Raw genomic sequence first — 16,244 nt, 5'->3', positions numbered from 1 at the left:
GCGCGGATCGCGTGACTCCGACCTGCCCCGAGGAGGGGCGGCGCGAATACAGCCCAGCCCGCGGGAAGCCGAGAACCGAACGCCTTGTTTGCTCTGTGCCGCGTTCCGCGCCCCGCCCCACGGTTCCCGTTCCGGTGGCGGGATGCGGTGGGCGCTGCGCGGCTGGCGGTGAGGCTCGGCCCCGGGGTGGGGGGTGCGGGGGACGGCCGGCAGCGCCCCACGCCGCTGACGCGCGTGTCTTTGCAGGGCGCGGCGCTGGCTGTCGCGGCGGCCCCCCGAGGAGGCGGAGCGCGGCGGCGGAGGCGGCGGCGCCATCCCCTTCGCGAGCAGCGAGGCGAGCCCGCGCGCCTGGAGCGTGCGCCGTTCCATGGGCAGCGACCACGAACGGCCGTGGGGGCGGGTGCTGCCGCTCAGCCTGCTGTGCGTCGGGCTGCTGCTCTGGGCCGCCTTCCGCGAGAGCTCGGACATCGACCGGCGGCTGGAGGCGGCGCTCGCCGGGGAGGAGCCCGGCCCCGATCCGCCGCGCTGAGCGGGGAGCCGCCCTGGGAAAGCGGCTCCGTCCAGCCCGAGGGCGGTTTTTCCTCCCGGGCCCGCGAATCGAGCTGCACTGGAACGCTCTATCGGTACAACCGGTCTCTTCCGCCGATCGCTTTCCTTGGATGCGCCGTGTATTAAAATATAAAAGCTGTGAGTCTGTAAAACTGTTGCCGAAGGTGACCTTGATTTGACATTTCACCAAGTGCCTGACTCGCATCGAAGACAGCTGCAAGTTGTGATTCGTTAACGTGAATTCTTGCGGGTTGTGATTTCTTTTAATTCTACTAAATAACGTAGAAATTATCTCCTTTAGCCTTTGATGCTTCCTTTCTAGACTAGAACGCTTTAGACGTGCCTGATTGAGGTGACCATTGCTGGTGGGAGAGATTGTAAGGGCTCGAAGTGATTGTTCTGCGTTATATTGGGGAGGCGATGTTGAGTTCCACTGAACTGCGTAGCATGTGTTTTTTCCTACAGATTCACAGGTATTCAGACTTGCACGCTGGAGACACGTGGAGAGGAGGAATCTAAGCTACACATGACTTCCCTTCAAAACTAGAGATACTGTTTTTATGCTGTAAAATGCAAAAATGCAGAGCTGTTTTTGTGCCATTAAAATTACTAATTGAGAACAACAACAAAAATAAAATCTCAAGCACCAAAGGTGGAAGGAGCTGGTAAGGGAGAGGCTGGAGCTAGAGGGAACTGCCTTAGCATCACTCATGGTGAACGCCATGCACAACCAAGGCTTTGGGGTTTGCTGTGGAGTCCCCGCACTCGAACCCGCAGTTGCCTGTGCCTGAGGAGGTCCGTCTGGTGCTGCCGCACGGTTTAATTTCTCCAGGGGTTCGATGGTGCGAGTGAGAGGCGGGCACGGGGCTGTCGTCCTGGTGAGTGACCCTGGGCTGTGGTTCCCCCACTGGCGGCCTTTCTGCCCGTTCTACTGAAAGCGCGGGCTCCTGCGATGGGTGAGGATGCAAAGCACCGCGTTTTCAGGCGACGCGGCAGGCGCCCAGTGAACAACGCCTGCCCGCACGGCGGTTCTCGCAGTCTCTCGCCTCGGAAGACTCCAAGCGTTCGCAGCTCCGGTCGCTCCGCGCGGGGCCGCCGCTGTCCGGAGCCCCCCGGGCGGGCGGGGCCGGGGCGGGGCCGAGCTGCGCCTGCGCCGCGGCGGCCGCCGGGGAAGATGCCGTCGGTATCGAAGGCGGTGTCGCGGGGTGGCGGGGGCGGCGGGTCCCCTCAGACCGAGCAGCCGACGCATTACACGTAGGTACCGCGCCCCGCAGCGCCCCGGGGACGCGCCGGGAGGACCGCGCGGGGCCCTGCTGTGTCCCGGTTCCGGGCCCGGCCCCGCGGCCTCTGGCGCTGGCGGCGAGCGGGGCACCGCCGGGCCCGGTGGGGAGCAGCCGCGCCCCGCAGTGCTTCGGCCCCGCAGTGCTTCGGCCCCGCGGCCGCTTCGGCAGAGCCTCCGGCGCGGCTCCCTTCCCGCCGGGCCCCGGCGCTGCTGGCGGCCCCTCCCGCAGGACCGTGCGCTCCCCACAAACGCGGAGTAGCGAATCCTTCCTGCATCCCGGCCACCTTATCATCGCTTCTATAATGTCGCGTTTCCAGCGCTGTCAGAAGGACCGCAGGAGCGTCGTCTCTTGTCTAGATACTGCTACAGCCCTTAACGTCCAAAAACAATTCTATTCCCCTCCCCCCCCCCAGTCTGGGATTGTCTGGAGATTCTTCTCTAAACTTGAAGATGTGCTTCATAACTCTGTCATTACGTGCCCCCCACGTGCCAAGTTCAGAAGTGGAGGACAAAACGATGCCTTTTATTTCCTTTTCTAATCCTCTCATTTCCCCATGTCTCCAGTTCTCCTGTAGCCTGTTACATATCTGCACTCTGGGAACTCAGGAAAGCCCCCACGTACTCCTTCCTCTGCAAATACTCCATAACTTTAGTGACACAATGAACGCGCTAAATTGGCTCATAGCTGTATTAACTGAGAGGGGACGATGCCGCAGTAGTGCCCAGTCTGACATGGTCTTGATAACCTGTGGGGAGAGGCATCAGACTAATTAGCTGCTCTGCCTTGCATGCTAATGAAGGGCTGTCTTGCTAACACCTAAGTTACCTTTGAAGACGCTGAGCTGTCTCAACATAAATGTAACAGTCGCTAAAATAAGTTTGCTGAAGTCTTCTCGTAGCCCCCAATAACCTTCATAAAACTATTTTACCCCTCTAGCTTTCTATATAGCGTGTCACGCATTCTGGGAACGTTGTGATTGAAGACCGATGTTTAAATTAGATGTGGTATTTAGCTAAAAGAATCTTTGCAGTGCTGTTTTGTATGGTAGCAAGCAATATGAATGCTTGTTCAATTAACAGTCTCTGTTGGGTGGTAACTTAGGACAATATTCTAAACACTGTGCTTTTTAAATTAATGTATTTGTTTGATTTTAGTTTAGTTATGAAACATATTATAATTTGCCAAGTATTCCACTGTATTATATCACAATGCATCTTTCATGAATAAAGTGACATGTGTTCAGCAGCTGAACAGTGAATTGTGCATAGGAACTAGAACTGTATACAGGTGGTACATTTGTACAATTTTTCACGGGCTATGTGCACTGAATCGTCAAGTGCCCTGTTAATACTGTAAAAATGTGCCTCCAATAAGATAAACTTGTAACACAGTTTAATTTTTTTAGGTATCTAAAGGAATTTAGGACAGAGCAGTGCCCCCTATTTTTGCAGCACAAGTGTACCCAGCACAGACCATTTACCTGTTTTCATTGGCATTTCCTAAATCAGCGTCGTCGTAGACCTATACGAAGGCGTGATGGGACTTTTAACTACAGTCCAGATGTTTATTGTACAAAATATGATGAGACTACAGGAATCTGCCCAGATGGAGATGAGTAAGTGATTTATTTCAGTCCTAGGTGTTTATAATATTATCGATGACGTTAAGGAAAGATGCTAACTTCTCCTTATTGAAAATCGTTGACAGAATCCTGCTGTAGTTTGTTTGAAAACCAGTTTCTGTAAGTGATTTGTCAGTTTTTCGCACATGCACTTTAATATAAGCACGTATTCTTCAGGCTATCATGGAGTTAGAACTGTGATTTTGGATTGTGACAATCTTTAAAGCATAACACAAACTGTTTTTCTGTTAGTATTGTTCCTGCACATTTGTGCTAGTATTGTTGCTGTACTTCTTTTTTTCTTTTTCTTTAGTTGTGCTTCCTTTTTCTTCTGATAGTGTTGACATTGACCAGTAGGTTCAAACCTTATTGTATAGAGGTGGCCTTAAGATTTTAAAATCAGGCAAGTTTTGTGAAGATGGATGGGTAGTAGAGGACAAGGACTTTTTGATCATGCTTCCAGTGAGAAAAAGCGAAGGATGGAGTTCACTGTTAGTTTTCTGGCATCTACATTTCTATGGACATCTGTGAGAAGCTTTTCAAAGGGTAGCAAGTTAGAACAATCTGTTCTTAGGAAGGGCCTGTGAGGAAGACTAGATTTCTTGCAGAGTTTGAGGTGTGTATTTTGGGCAGTGAATAGTGTTCACAAGTGAGGATAGAAGTGATACTTTTATCTGATGTGTTTTTCAGCTGTTGTAGTCAACTCTTGTCATGTTCTAAAGAGATGCTTATTTTGGATATGTTAGTATCTGTAAGCTCTAAGAGGGAATGAATTACAGAAGCCTACTACAGAAGAGCTCTTCAATTTAATCACAGGAAAAAATATGTCAGTGCCTCAAGGTTGAACAGAAATAGAACTAGGTAGTTGTTTTCGTAAACTTTAGAACATCTAAGGTTACCTTCTAAACTGGAACAGTTTTATTCTTAAAGGATATCGTTGGAATGTTTATGATAAGCAGAGTGTGGAAAGGAAATATACATTTCAGTAATCAGTTAACCTTTTAAGCTTTTGTGAATGTCTGTTCTGTTTCATGGTGTCTACATCTGCTTACTCTGAATAATGTAATGACGATTTTACTTTGTAATCCAGATGCAGAAAACAAAGCTGATTTCAATAGTTTATTGAGCGTAGACTGCAATAGAACTTAAAAATACAGAGTAATATTTTTTATGGATTCACTATTACTAGGTTAGGATTCAGCACTGTTATTTTAAGCTGGGAGGTGGCTGTAGAAATGTGGGCCAAGAAACAGATTTGTTATTCTGCCTGGGAACAAATTTTTTGTTGTGGTTTATTAGTAAAAACTTTATTCCTAAGGACTAAGTGATGTCTGAACAACCTTACTGCCAAACGTAAGAACAAGTTTGTCAGTTTGTAGCCAGGTAGTATAAGGATTTTAAATCAGCCATTTAAGATAAAAATACTAGTCTTCTTTAAAACTATGTACTACAATGTTTTGTGCTCCATTAAAATGTTCGATTAATAAAGTGAAGATAAGATCTAGCATCCCCCTAGTTCATTAAAGGTTGAGTAAAGCATCTGTTCTGTGCATATTTCAGTGCATTGACTTAGTTTGATACCGTGTGTGAATAAGTACTATCTACCATCTCAAAGCTGCTTTCATTAGGGGCTTTTGCCTCTCTGACTAATGATCCTAGAATGAACTAAAGCTGATCAAGATGTCTGTGGTTAATAACGTATGTACTGTTGTGGCAGTGTATGAATAACACATTTTTATGTAAAACATCCATGTGAGACTGATGCCATTGGTTTTGCTCTTTAGGGTTTGCTTGTGGCTTAAGTTTGCATGAGTTATCTTTAGAACTAGCCATTATCCAATTTTTTACATGTCTTAGACAAAATTCAGCTCACATTTGATAGCCTCCCTAAAAGTATTCCGTTAGTTTCTGGAGGAGGACTTTGCCTGTAATAGGACTCTTCAGGCAGCTGTCAAAATGTGCGGTAGGAAGGCTGTGTTTTCAATAAAATTCAGATATCATTAGCTGTTGATGGCACAAGTAATGAGTGTTCAGGTGAACAAACCTAGGTTTAATTTAGCATAAGTAAGACTCTTATGACACAGTTTGTATGTCTTTTCCAGCTTGTTTTTAGAATCCATATTGTCTTTTTGTGAGAAAAATTGTGACCCGACTATTTCTCCCTCTCTCGCAATTCATACATTTTTATGTTTTTATTTTGAAGCTGATCTGTGATGATGGTTTGTTTTGGACAATTTTTGTTTGAAAAGTCCTGCAAAGTTACTTGTTACAAGTTAAGAAGAGATATAGCATAATTACGAATTAAATTATTAAAAACAAAATTCAAAGCAATGCCCTAATTTTGCTCATTCTGTTATGTAGTTGCCCTTATCTGCATCGAACAACAGGGGATACAGAAAGGAAGTATCACCTCAGATACTACAAGACTGGAACATGCATTCATGAAACAGATGCCCGGGGCCACTGTATGAAGAATGGAATTCACTGTGCCTTTGCTCATGGTCCACATGACCTCAGACCACCAGTATATGATATAAGGTAATCTTGTTTCACATTCTTCAGCCTAACTAGCAGGAAGTACTGCCTGTCCATTATCACCACATACTAGAAAATGCAGTTTGCTTTGCATGAAAAATATGTTTACTTCTCTAACTGTAAGCAGAATCATAGAATCACAGAATCATGGGGGTTGGAAGGGACCTCTGGATATCATCTAGTCCAACCCCGCTGCTAAAGCACATTCGCATTGTTAAACATAAGAATACAATTGACTGTGAATCACGATAGTGGATAGAAGCACACTGGGAAATACAAATGCTAAGATTAGCAAGGTAACTTGCAATTTCAAGAGCTGTATATGTGATTCTTATGGCTGATAAAAGACCGGGTGTTCTACCTTTTGTCATTTATGCCTTGTAAATTTGCATTTGATTTTTATGTTCATAAATTTATGATTTTGTTAAGCCATCTTTCAGGGTCTCAGCTTGTACGTTTGACATTTTGCCTACAGATGTGTTGCAGGTTTTTTTAATTATGTTTTATTTTTTCACGTGTGAGATATTGGTATTATTTTCTGCCTCCCTGATGTATAATGAAGTTATTGTCAAAAGAAGATGCTTTGAGAATCAGGGTAGTGGCAGGTATGAGTTTTAGCTGCGGCCAAAGCTAGAACATGAACATTGTGTTGGGAGGTATTATAAATAGGTGGAAGGGGAGCTCTTGCTACAGAAAGTGGTCTGTATATACTCAGTAGGACAGGATACCAATTCCTAGAAAGCTTTAAAGCCTTGGAAGGTCACAGGTATCTCTTACTGGGCACTGGAAAAGCCTTCTGGAAAAGTTACTAGTATACACTTGCCCTGTTCTTAGACGCTTCCCTGGGCATCTGCTGCTGGCCACTATTGGAGACAGGATTCCAGGCCAGATGAATCTTTGAGCTGTACTGCTGTGGCTGCTGTCTTGCATTCTTATATTTGTTATCCTTTATTCCCAGCCATTCATTGGGAGATGACAAATCTCCCTTCATAATAATTATAGTAAAGTTAGAGGAGCCTTTTCATTAATTTCATAGTTATTTAAATACATATTTTACCATAGAATTGGCTGCTGCATCTCCTCGTCACTTACTGTTTAGTTACATGTAGCTTTTATTTCCAGAAGACTTTCTTTAATTAGCTAGCCGATGCTGCTTCTGCAAGACATCTGTCCATTTTCTTTTTCTTCTTTTTAACTTTCCTCATTTAGCATACACAACCTGACGCCACATCAGTCTGAATACAGAGTGCTTCGTGTCTTTGTAGTCTTCCGTATTGAATTAGAATGATGAATTAATGTAGAGCAGGACTGAAACCAAGCTCCATTCTCTAAATGTCTTTTAATATGTTACATGATTGTTTCTGGTTATCGGCTACGTATAGAGCATCAGAAGGAGCTGAAGACATTTGTGATAGCAGTCTATGTTTAAAGGCTTGAACCTACAAGCAGACTGCCGTAAACTTCTTTGGTGTTTGTGAAAAACAGTCGTGTGCCATTGCTTCTCCTGATTTCAGGCATCCAATGTTCATAGGGAAGTCCAAACAGTTCTGTTATTTTTGCTTTGGTGGTCTTTTTGCTCTGTGATAGACACGGATATATTAGTGTTTCTTTGCTGTAAGTGAAAAGCTGAGAAATAACAGTAGAATCACTGATGCAGACGTTAACTGTATTTCCCTTAATAGCTTTGTTCTTCTACTTGTCTGCCTTAAGGAAAGAGCATTCTCTAGGAGCTATCTGTTTTCCTTTTTGTTGTCTGCACCTTTTCTGAATTTGTAAAAAAAATATTTTGACTGTTTGAAAGGTTTTAAACTTGTCTTAGGGTCTGTCTTGTCTTCCTTTCCCTTTGAGATTTTCTTTCTTGGAGGATATTTGGGGTCTGGGAAGTTCTTGAACTGATATAACAATGATATCATAGCTAGTTACGTTATAAACTGCCACACCTTTCAAACTCCTCTTCAGAGATCCTGAGTAGGAGTATTTTGGTGTAGGAGGTAAGCTTCTGGAATATTTGTGTCTAGAGAAAGCAGGACCAATTGAAGGTAGAGGCCTTTGATTCTCGTAGCATACTATTTGAATCCATCTCTAGTGTTTGATTCCTCACCTTGTTTCTCCATTGCTTCAAAGTCTGCCTAAAACAATTAAGCTATAGTATCTATTACTTTTTAATGTTTTGTGCTGATTTGCCGTCGTTGACTCTCTGTACTGCTTAATTTTACTAAAATGATGTAATAAAATTGTCTCTGATATTTGGTAACTGTTTCATACCACCAATACCATACCTTTTAGTTTGTTAGTAGTCATTCTGATGTTTTGGCAAGCTTGTGGTTGCTTACTTGCAAAGCAGTTGTAAATTCTTGCAGAAGAGAGTCCATTTCCTCATAACGGTTGTTTTTTGTTACTGGGTCTCCCGAATGTCTTGAGAAGCTTTTCTTGCAAAATCTTACAGTGAGACAAAAGTATTTTAGCTAGTGATGATGTGATGTAGTATTCAACAGTTATATTTCATACCTGCCCTAAGTCATAACTTTTCCAAGGCAGAGTCTTAGGGTATTTCATTCTCCCTCCTAGAGGGGCTCTTCTGTATTTCTGATCACTCTCATTGCCTTCTCTAGATCTTTTTTAGTTCTACCAGGTCTTGTGTGGCAGTGGAATATCAGAAATTAATAGCATATTTAAAATGTCAGCACACCAGAACAAAGAGGTACAGTGGGCATTGCTACCGCGGACATTCTTTGTGTGCATAATGCCAGCATTTCTTCAGGTGTTCTCTTTGATTTTATGACATGGTTATTCATTATGATTGTTTCCCTGCTTCAGCACAAGTAATGGTTTGAAATACAGTCAGTTTATTTCTTTTTTATCATATAGGCTTGTTAAGAGGTGAATTAAATGACAGAATTTTGATGGACAGGATTATACCTGCGACAGATAGTGTTGCTCTAGATGTACAGTTTAGCAGTGTTATTTTCTTTTCCCCGTTACAGAGAACTTCAGGCACAGGAAACCTTACAGAATGGGCAGCTAGGATGCGGTGAAGGCATTCCAGATCTGCAACCAGGAATTTTAGCAAGCCAGGCAATGATTGAGAAGATACTTAGTGAAGATCCAAGATGGCAGGGTAACGTTACCCTGTCTCCTTTCTCTGTTTCTTTATGGGTGTTTGATCCCATTTGTTGATCCTGGTTCTTCATCGGGGAGAAGTTCAAAAGCCGTTTTTAACAGAATAAAGAATTGGCTTATATAAGTAATACAGGTATTTGTGAACAAATTGTATTGTCTCTCACATTTATATTCAGTATGCATTTTGAAAATGTTTTGATTTGACAACGTTTAATAGATCTGTTTCAGTTTACTTGATACAAGTGTTGCTAATCTGTTTCAATTGAATAAATGTTCTTAAAGGTCAGTAGGAGCTCTGTCTTATGCTAAGTAGTAAAGATTAGAGTCTTCATTTTTTGAATCATTAATAGACTAGTTAACGGACCATTATTCTGTGCTGAGCCTGACTAACAGGAAAGAAGTAGAATAATAAACAGAAGATTGAAGCAGAATATTAAAATACAAACATGTCATCAAAGCATTATATTAGATCTCCTAAAGTAAATCCAGTTGCCCTAGTTATCTTAAGGCTTTCAACGCTGGATCTGGTGTTGTTTTTTAGACTTGCTTATTACATAGCCAAAGATGTTAGTATCAATCAGATGTTGTTAGAGTTTTTGCCCAAATTTTACTTTAGAAACACTGCCAGGTACAATTAGTTGTTCATAAAATTCATGTGGGGATGCTAACACAGGAAGAGGTCACATGAAAATGCTGTCTCTAAGGAAATCAAGGGGACGTAATTGCACGGTACTTCCATTTTTTTACATTCCATTATGGGAATTTAAGTACTAATAATGCGTAGAGCTTAGTTGTCACCCAAAATATTGGGTGTTTGACATAAAAAGACAGCAAAATTGACCAACTGCAAGCCCTATTGTTGCATTCCTTGCATTGTGACAGGTCTGTGTTATATAGTATTGTATGGCTTCTGTCAGTCCCTGTAAATATGGTGAGATCACACATAGTTTTTGGGGATTGAAAATCATCCAACTAGCGATTTAAGCCTTATTTTCCTAAGTCTTTCATTAAACTACTGAAAAGGACTAAACAAAGAATATACTTAGTTTGGTACTCTGATTAATAGTCTTTGCTATCTGAAAGTACATCTTTAATGACTCAGAATATTTCTTCAGCTGGTTTTCCACAAATCCTGTGGAAGTCTTGTACTGTTGTGCAGGTTGTTTTAGAGAACATCTCAGGCCTAAAAGGTTTGCTGAAGTCAAGATACATGACATTGACTGCTTCTGTTTTACCTACATACATTTTCCCACCTTAGGAAGAAGTTAGATTGGTTTGACATGATTTACTTCTCACCAAACCCATGCTTGCCGTTAGCTAAATTGTACCTTCTAATTTATTTATTTGCTCCATTGCTTTTCTGAATTTTTCTGCTTCTAGACAGAATCTTGTTTGTCATCACCTAGTTCCTCCTTCCTGGAACCAAAGATGTAGAGACAGAGGCAAAGGTAGAGAAGAGGCTCTAGAATTTGTCCAGGAAGACTTTGCTCTACAGCCTTAACATGCCTTAACATGAAAACAGTTTTGATGAAATAAGGGCTGCCAACCCTAAACTTAAGAGAAATCCAGATATAAAATTGTATATGTTTTTAATGTTTGTCTGACTAAAATGAAGAGTGTATTTTCAGGTATTCATTTTCAAAATGTTACATGTCTATGATGAGAATTTCTCAATAGTTTCTCTACAAATAGATTGCTAGTGCTTCATTTGTGTACTTTATTGTAATGTTGTGATTGAACGTAACAGCGATGAAGATTGCTTTGCATGAAAATGTGTTAGACTTTCATTTTGAAAAATGCAGGAGCCAGTTTAGAAGAATGGATCATAAATTTTTTTACAAAAAGCAGTGCAATACCTAAGCTCACTAAAGACACTCTGAATGCAAAAATTAGTTGTTTATTTCTCTTAATTGTTGACCTGTTTACAGACACAAATTTTGTATTGGCTGGCTACAAGACAGAACAATGTACCAAGCCACCCAGACTCTGCCGCCAGGGTTATGCATGTCCACACTATCACAATAGTCGAGATAGAAGACGAAATCCCAGAAAATTCAAATACAGGTACATAAATGCATACTAAGAACAGACTTGTCAGTCAGTCAGACAGTTGTTAATGGACTGATCTGTTTGGGTTCTCCTATAATGCAGTTGGATATTCCTAATGAATAAAACCACATCTTTCCCAATAGCCTTGCTAAATTTTTTGGGGGGAGAAAAAAACCCGTCTGTTAAAATTGATCAGACAGTTCTGAAGACAAAAAGTGTGAAGCTGTGGAAATATCCTTTTATCTCATGAAGAATGACAACAATTTCTATAATGCTTAGCAAAAATTGGAATCACTATGTCAAACATTCTTTGTTATGAAAAGATCAGTTATAAATTCTGGCTTTTTTTTAATTTTGTTCTACAGTTTTCTATTTCTGAGCCATATTTTTAGGACCAAAATTTAATGTGTCTCCTCTCATTACATCATTATATCATTTTGCATCATTCTTGCACACGGTGTTTTCTTCATTGGTTTTGGTGTTTTTTTCATGCAGTGATATAAGGTTTGGAATTGATGGGCTTTGCTTGACAATCTCAAGACTCTGAGTAAGGGTAGAATCCTATTAGGCTTATCTTTCTGTCAAAGAATTTCCAGAAAGAATCTCTCAGAATTTGCGACTTTATAGGTCTCAGAATTTAAGATTTTGAGATCTAGTGGGAAATTGTTTGAGACTTCTGCTGGGAAGTAGATACAAACATGTTCTGGACATCACTTTTTTTCTAGGTCCACTCCTTGCCCCAGTGTAAAACATGCAGATGAATGGGGTGAACCTTCAAGGTGTGAAAGTGGAGATAGCTGTCAATATTGTCATTCTCGTACAGAACAGCAGTTTCATCCTGAGGTAAGAACTACATTTCTACTTATTTTTGGCACTTTCAAATTTATTATGGATTTGATTATCAATTAAATATACTAATTTTTTTTTTAAATGTGACATTTCATTCAACACTTTGAGACACTGAGGTATTTGCTTAAGCAAAACAAAATTTGCTAAGAAATAGTTACTGGTAATGAAGTTCACAGTAGTAATTTGTACTCAACGACTTGGGACAAATTCCAGGATCGTTGAAAGCTACATCTTTATACTAAATAGATGTCCACTATCTCTGCTCTTGAGATACTGCACCAGAATTTCATTGTCCTGGTTACTAGGGATTTTACAGTCCAGATTTGTTTCAGATAATCTAATTTCTTCTGAATTGTATTCCAGCCCTTTTCTATAGCAATGATGTCTTCCTCCTTAGTATTGCTACCATACTTATATTTATAACAAAGCTATGAATGAAAGTACTAAAATAAGTCACAAAGCTGAGCCTTGAGTTCTGCTACTAATCTTGTCTGCTGCCTTCCTCTTTCATATCATGTTATCATCTCTCTTTGTTGATTAACAGTAGATATGTAACACTGGTAAGTCATATTCTTCATTATCTAATGAATCTTACCACATCGTTCTTTGAAGTCCTTACTCAAATGACATTTCCATTTTAGAGAAGGACCTTTGATTTATCAAAGTTACATGGTGAGTCTACTATGATGTGTCTTTGCCATATGTACTTTTGATTTTATCCTGTTTCTTTCTGTCTTTAATCAAAATGGTGATACAATAATTAGTGGATGTGCAGTAGCCTGAATCAGCTATTTTCGCTCTTTTCAAACATATGTGAGCTCTACTTAAAATGCCTCATCTACATGTGCTACTTCTGACTTAATAGCTGTATTAAAAGTCCTTGCAAACTGCATCTGACTTACTTGCCAGTTTTTAAAAAATTTGGACCAAACAATTACCTTAATTCACTTCCTGTTCCTAAACTGACAGTGATTTGTTTCCACATCAGCTGTGGACACCTCAGTCTTTGGTTACTTATTTCCATTAGCCATGCTGCCTTTGTTGTAGTGCTGAACATAGTTCCTACTGATGATCGTGGCAGTTTGGTGGGGGTAGTGTTATCGCTTCATTTGATTTCAGGTTCAGTATTTGAATTCACAGAAACTAGCAACGTGCTTGCACTGGAGGAGGCGTTTTCTTTCGACATTATACCCTATAATCATTTCCCTCCTTTGCTCCAGCTCTGACTTTCATCCAGTTGTGTGATTAGAGGAAATTCCAAACAGCTTTTATACCTCTGACTTGAGGATTCAAGGGACTCATTCAGTTCATAATGAAATTCAGTCTATTTAATGGTTGTAATCAGTTGCCTTCATTCCTCAGTCTATTTATTCAATGTCAGTGACATTAGTTCAACCTTACTTTTTTATGATCTTTAATTTAGGTCAAATTAATACTCAATTTTTCTAACATTATTTTCTCTTATTGGATGTTTTCATGTACTTGTTCTTTACCAAATTCAAATAAAGACTATTGTCATTACCTCTTGGCTCAGTGACTGTTTTTATAATAAATCTCTTGGTTATCCCATTCAGGAGTAGCTCGATTCTGCTGCTAATAGATCACAGCCACGTTCTTGTCTATAGCTGTGAAGTTAAGTTTTCTATAATGATTCAGTTCTTTGTGTTTGCTGTCTGTCTTGTAATATCGATATGTGTAGTAACGTGGCCATCTCCAGAATCAGTCTTTGAGACATGAGCTCTGCCCCAGTAGTATTTTGATCTTCTCAATATTACCACTTGTATCCAGCATTTACCAGAGGGCACTCTGCACCATCTGGGTAGCTTATAGGATCAGGAAGGCTATTTTTTGTCTAGGACCTCAAAATAAGACTGACTTTCCAATTGTATCTTTTGTTGAAATAATTTGGAAGTCAGCTCTTCTCATTTTTTTTTTTTCTTCTGCATCTTTAGCATTGTGGATACAGCATTGGGGTTTTATATTTAACCAATAAACAAAGAACAGGAAAGAAAATAATGGGCCCCGCTTCATTTTCTAGTTCAGGTGTGGTATCCACAAACGACTCACCATTTTCTGTGGTATATGTGATAGCTCCCAGTGAAATTAGTGGAGAGATCAGTCCCTCTCTTTTGTTTGTTAGGTGTGTCTTTTGGATGAATACTTGTCTACAGCATGGATGTTTTGTTGCTTTTTCATTGTTTTCTGATTTAGCATTTCTCCGTAGTTTCTTCGATGATCCTTGAGTTATGCATGAACTAGTAGTGTAAGTGGCAACTAAGTTTTCAACTTCAATTCAAAATCACTTCTGAGAGGGAAATTTATCTTAGATGCTTAAAATAGTGCTATAATAAAGAGCATACAGAACTAGTTGTTGATTTTTTTAATACATAGTTTTATTTTTCATGTTTACTGTAAGGCAGGAGTCCAAGGTAAGTTGTTTTTTTTTACACAGCATATGCAAAATTGCTGAAGAAGTGGCATTTTGAACTAAGAATTATTACTTACTGAGCCATGACTCAGCTGACACTGAAAGTCAAAGACCACAGTACCAAAGTTTGGGGAACCAAAAAGATCCCTCTGCTGTTTGCCATGGAGTTGCAAATCACCAGAACTGATTTTCTAATGTATCTGTGTGCTTTAAATATGTTCTTAGTATTGTTCTAATATGATAGTATGTCAGTCCCTCCTCCCAGTCTTGTGAGATTCGAAGATCATCAAGATCCTGGTCGAGCAATAAAGTTGATGTGAATCTTACTAGAAACTTACGTAGTCGTCACTGTCATGAATTGTCAGTATTACTATAGTTCTTTCGCACCCAGTCGGGTTAGACAAAGATATTTGAATATTAGAGGTGTTCTAACGAAGGAACTGTATTGAAGAAACATACTGGTGGGTTGGGGTTTTTTAGCTGTGTAAGCTACTCTGCTACAGACATAATTTCTCCTGCAGGATTTATTATAAGTAGTATAAATGACTTCAAAAATTTTATTCCTGATGTTTGACTTGTTTCTGTACAACATGGAAGACCAAAGCTTGTCTCAGGTTTGCTTTTCTTAGAATTCCGCTCTTCTGTTTAATTTTTAGAAATTATCAAAAGAACTGAATTTTCTGAGAACGCTGTGTAATACATATTGTTATTCACAATTTTTAATTTGAAGTTCTTAAATTTTTCTAACTGTTCTGTTGTTACATAAGAACTATATTTAGGTTAACCACCCTTCTGTTTTATTTAGATATATAAATCTACAAAGTGCAATGACATGCGCCAAACAGGTCACTGTCCACGTGGTCCATTTTGTGCATTTGCACATGTTGAAAGTAAGTAAGAGAGCTGTTATTTTCTATCAGTGGTGATAAAAATGAACCATCATTTCTAAGCATCAGTAACAAAATGACTTAACATCATAAATGCCATTTATGCATTAAAAGTAGTCATCACTTGTTTTTAGAGCTGTGTTCCATGTTTTCTGATACTGTACTTTGCTATGGGAGCTTGCTTTATTTGCATCAAATTTGCCTCAGCAGTAAAACAGGAGGTGATTTTCTTTACAAATGCAACTTGTCCTGGTGACTTCTCACGCTTGGTTTGGCAATCATGTACACACACTCTTGACTCTAAAATATATTAGCTATCCTATTCAAACTTATAGTAAATTTCTCAGGTAAAAGTTATACAACCTTGCAAGTATTTGTTGAATGAGGGCCTTGGCTAAACTGAAAAAGAACACAGGGAAAATTATGTCAGGTGTCTTCTTTCCTCCATAGCCCTGGTTACATCTTCACTGCATTCAAATTGTTAATATACAGAGAAAGGGAACAGGGACTTTTTTTTTTTCCCAAGAGAACACTCAATTCTTTGCTGTGTATGTACACAGGCTAATTCTGCATGTGCGTCATCAGATTCTTTTTAATATCAACTTGGGTTACTCCTATGCTCTCCTTGCACTCCAGAGTGTGAAGTGTGCGATTGCTACAACTATTCATGCCTTCTTTTCAGTTGTGATGCAAAGCAGAACTTGGAGCCTTTCTATGTTACTGGTTTCTTTTAAAAAGATATTTTTATTATGTAGTTTTTGCTTGATTATGCAATCAGTAAAACTTCATCTGTATTCCTCAAAAAAGAAAAAAAAAATTTGTTCCTATCTTACTTTGTTCCTTTTGCTTCTAGAGCTGGAAAGAGGCATGAGAGACCCTACCAGTTTTGGAAAGCTCCAAATCTCTGCACTTCAGTAGTATTT

General features: G+C 40.3%; 2 protein-coding genes across 3 annotated transcripts in view; both read left to right on the top strand.

The window, feature by feature from the left end:
• Position 1: 1 nt before the first annotated feature.
• LOC128853753 (protein CCSMST1) lies at positions 2–1,128 on the top strand. Its single transcript, XM_054080961.1, has 2 exons — positions 2–168; positions 247–1,128. The coding sequence occupies exons 1-2, from the start codon at positions 143–145 to the stop codon at positions 527–529; spliced, it is 309 nt and encodes a 102-aa protein (XP_053936936.1). The 5' UTR covers positions 2–142; the 3' UTR covers positions 530–1,128.
• Positions 1,129–1,257: 129 nt separating this feature from the next.
• The window catches only part of UNKL (unk like zinc finger), a 36,358-nt gene continuing 21,371 nt past the window's right edge, over positions 1,258–16,244 (top strand). The window contains exons 1-7 of one of the 2 annotated variants that reach the window (XM_054080954.1): positions 1,258–1,427; positions 3,341–3,447; positions 5,815–5,991; positions 8,973–9,106; positions 11,037–11,172; positions 11,883–12,000; positions 15,240–15,324. In XM_054080954.1, coding sequence (XP_053936929.1) covers positions 1,389–1,427; positions 3,341–3,447; positions 5,815–5,991; positions 8,973–9,106; positions 11,037–11,172; positions 11,883–12,000; positions 15,240–15,324 — 796 coding nt within the window. In that variant the 5' untranslated portion in view covers positions 1,258–1,388. Of the gene's footprint in view, positions 1,428–1,452; positions 1,804–3,237; positions 3,448–5,814; positions 5,992–8,972; positions 9,107–11,036; positions 11,173–11,882; positions 12,001–15,239; positions 15,325–16,244 lie in introns of those variants that run through there. The other variant, XM_054080953.1, reaches the window with a different exon arrangement.

The sequence above is a fragment of the Cuculus canorus genome, chromosome 15, assembly GCF_017976375.1.
Source record: "Cuculus canorus isolate bCucCan1 chromosome 15, bCucCan1.pri, whole genome shotgun sequence".
Taxonomy (NCBI): Eukaryota; Metazoa; Chordata; class Aves; order Cuculiformes; family Cuculidae; genus Cuculus; species Cuculus canorus.
This window is presented reverse-complemented; position numbering and strand designations above follow the sequence as displayed.

Coding starts and splice junctions, on each gene's coding strand:
- LOC128853753 (XM_054080961.1), top strand. CDS start 143: ATGCGGTGGGCGCTGCGCGGCTGGCG. Junction 169..246: donor TGGGCGCTGCGCGGCTGGCG/GTGAGGCTCGGC, acceptor GTGTCTTTGCAG/GGCGCGGCGCTGGCTGTCGC.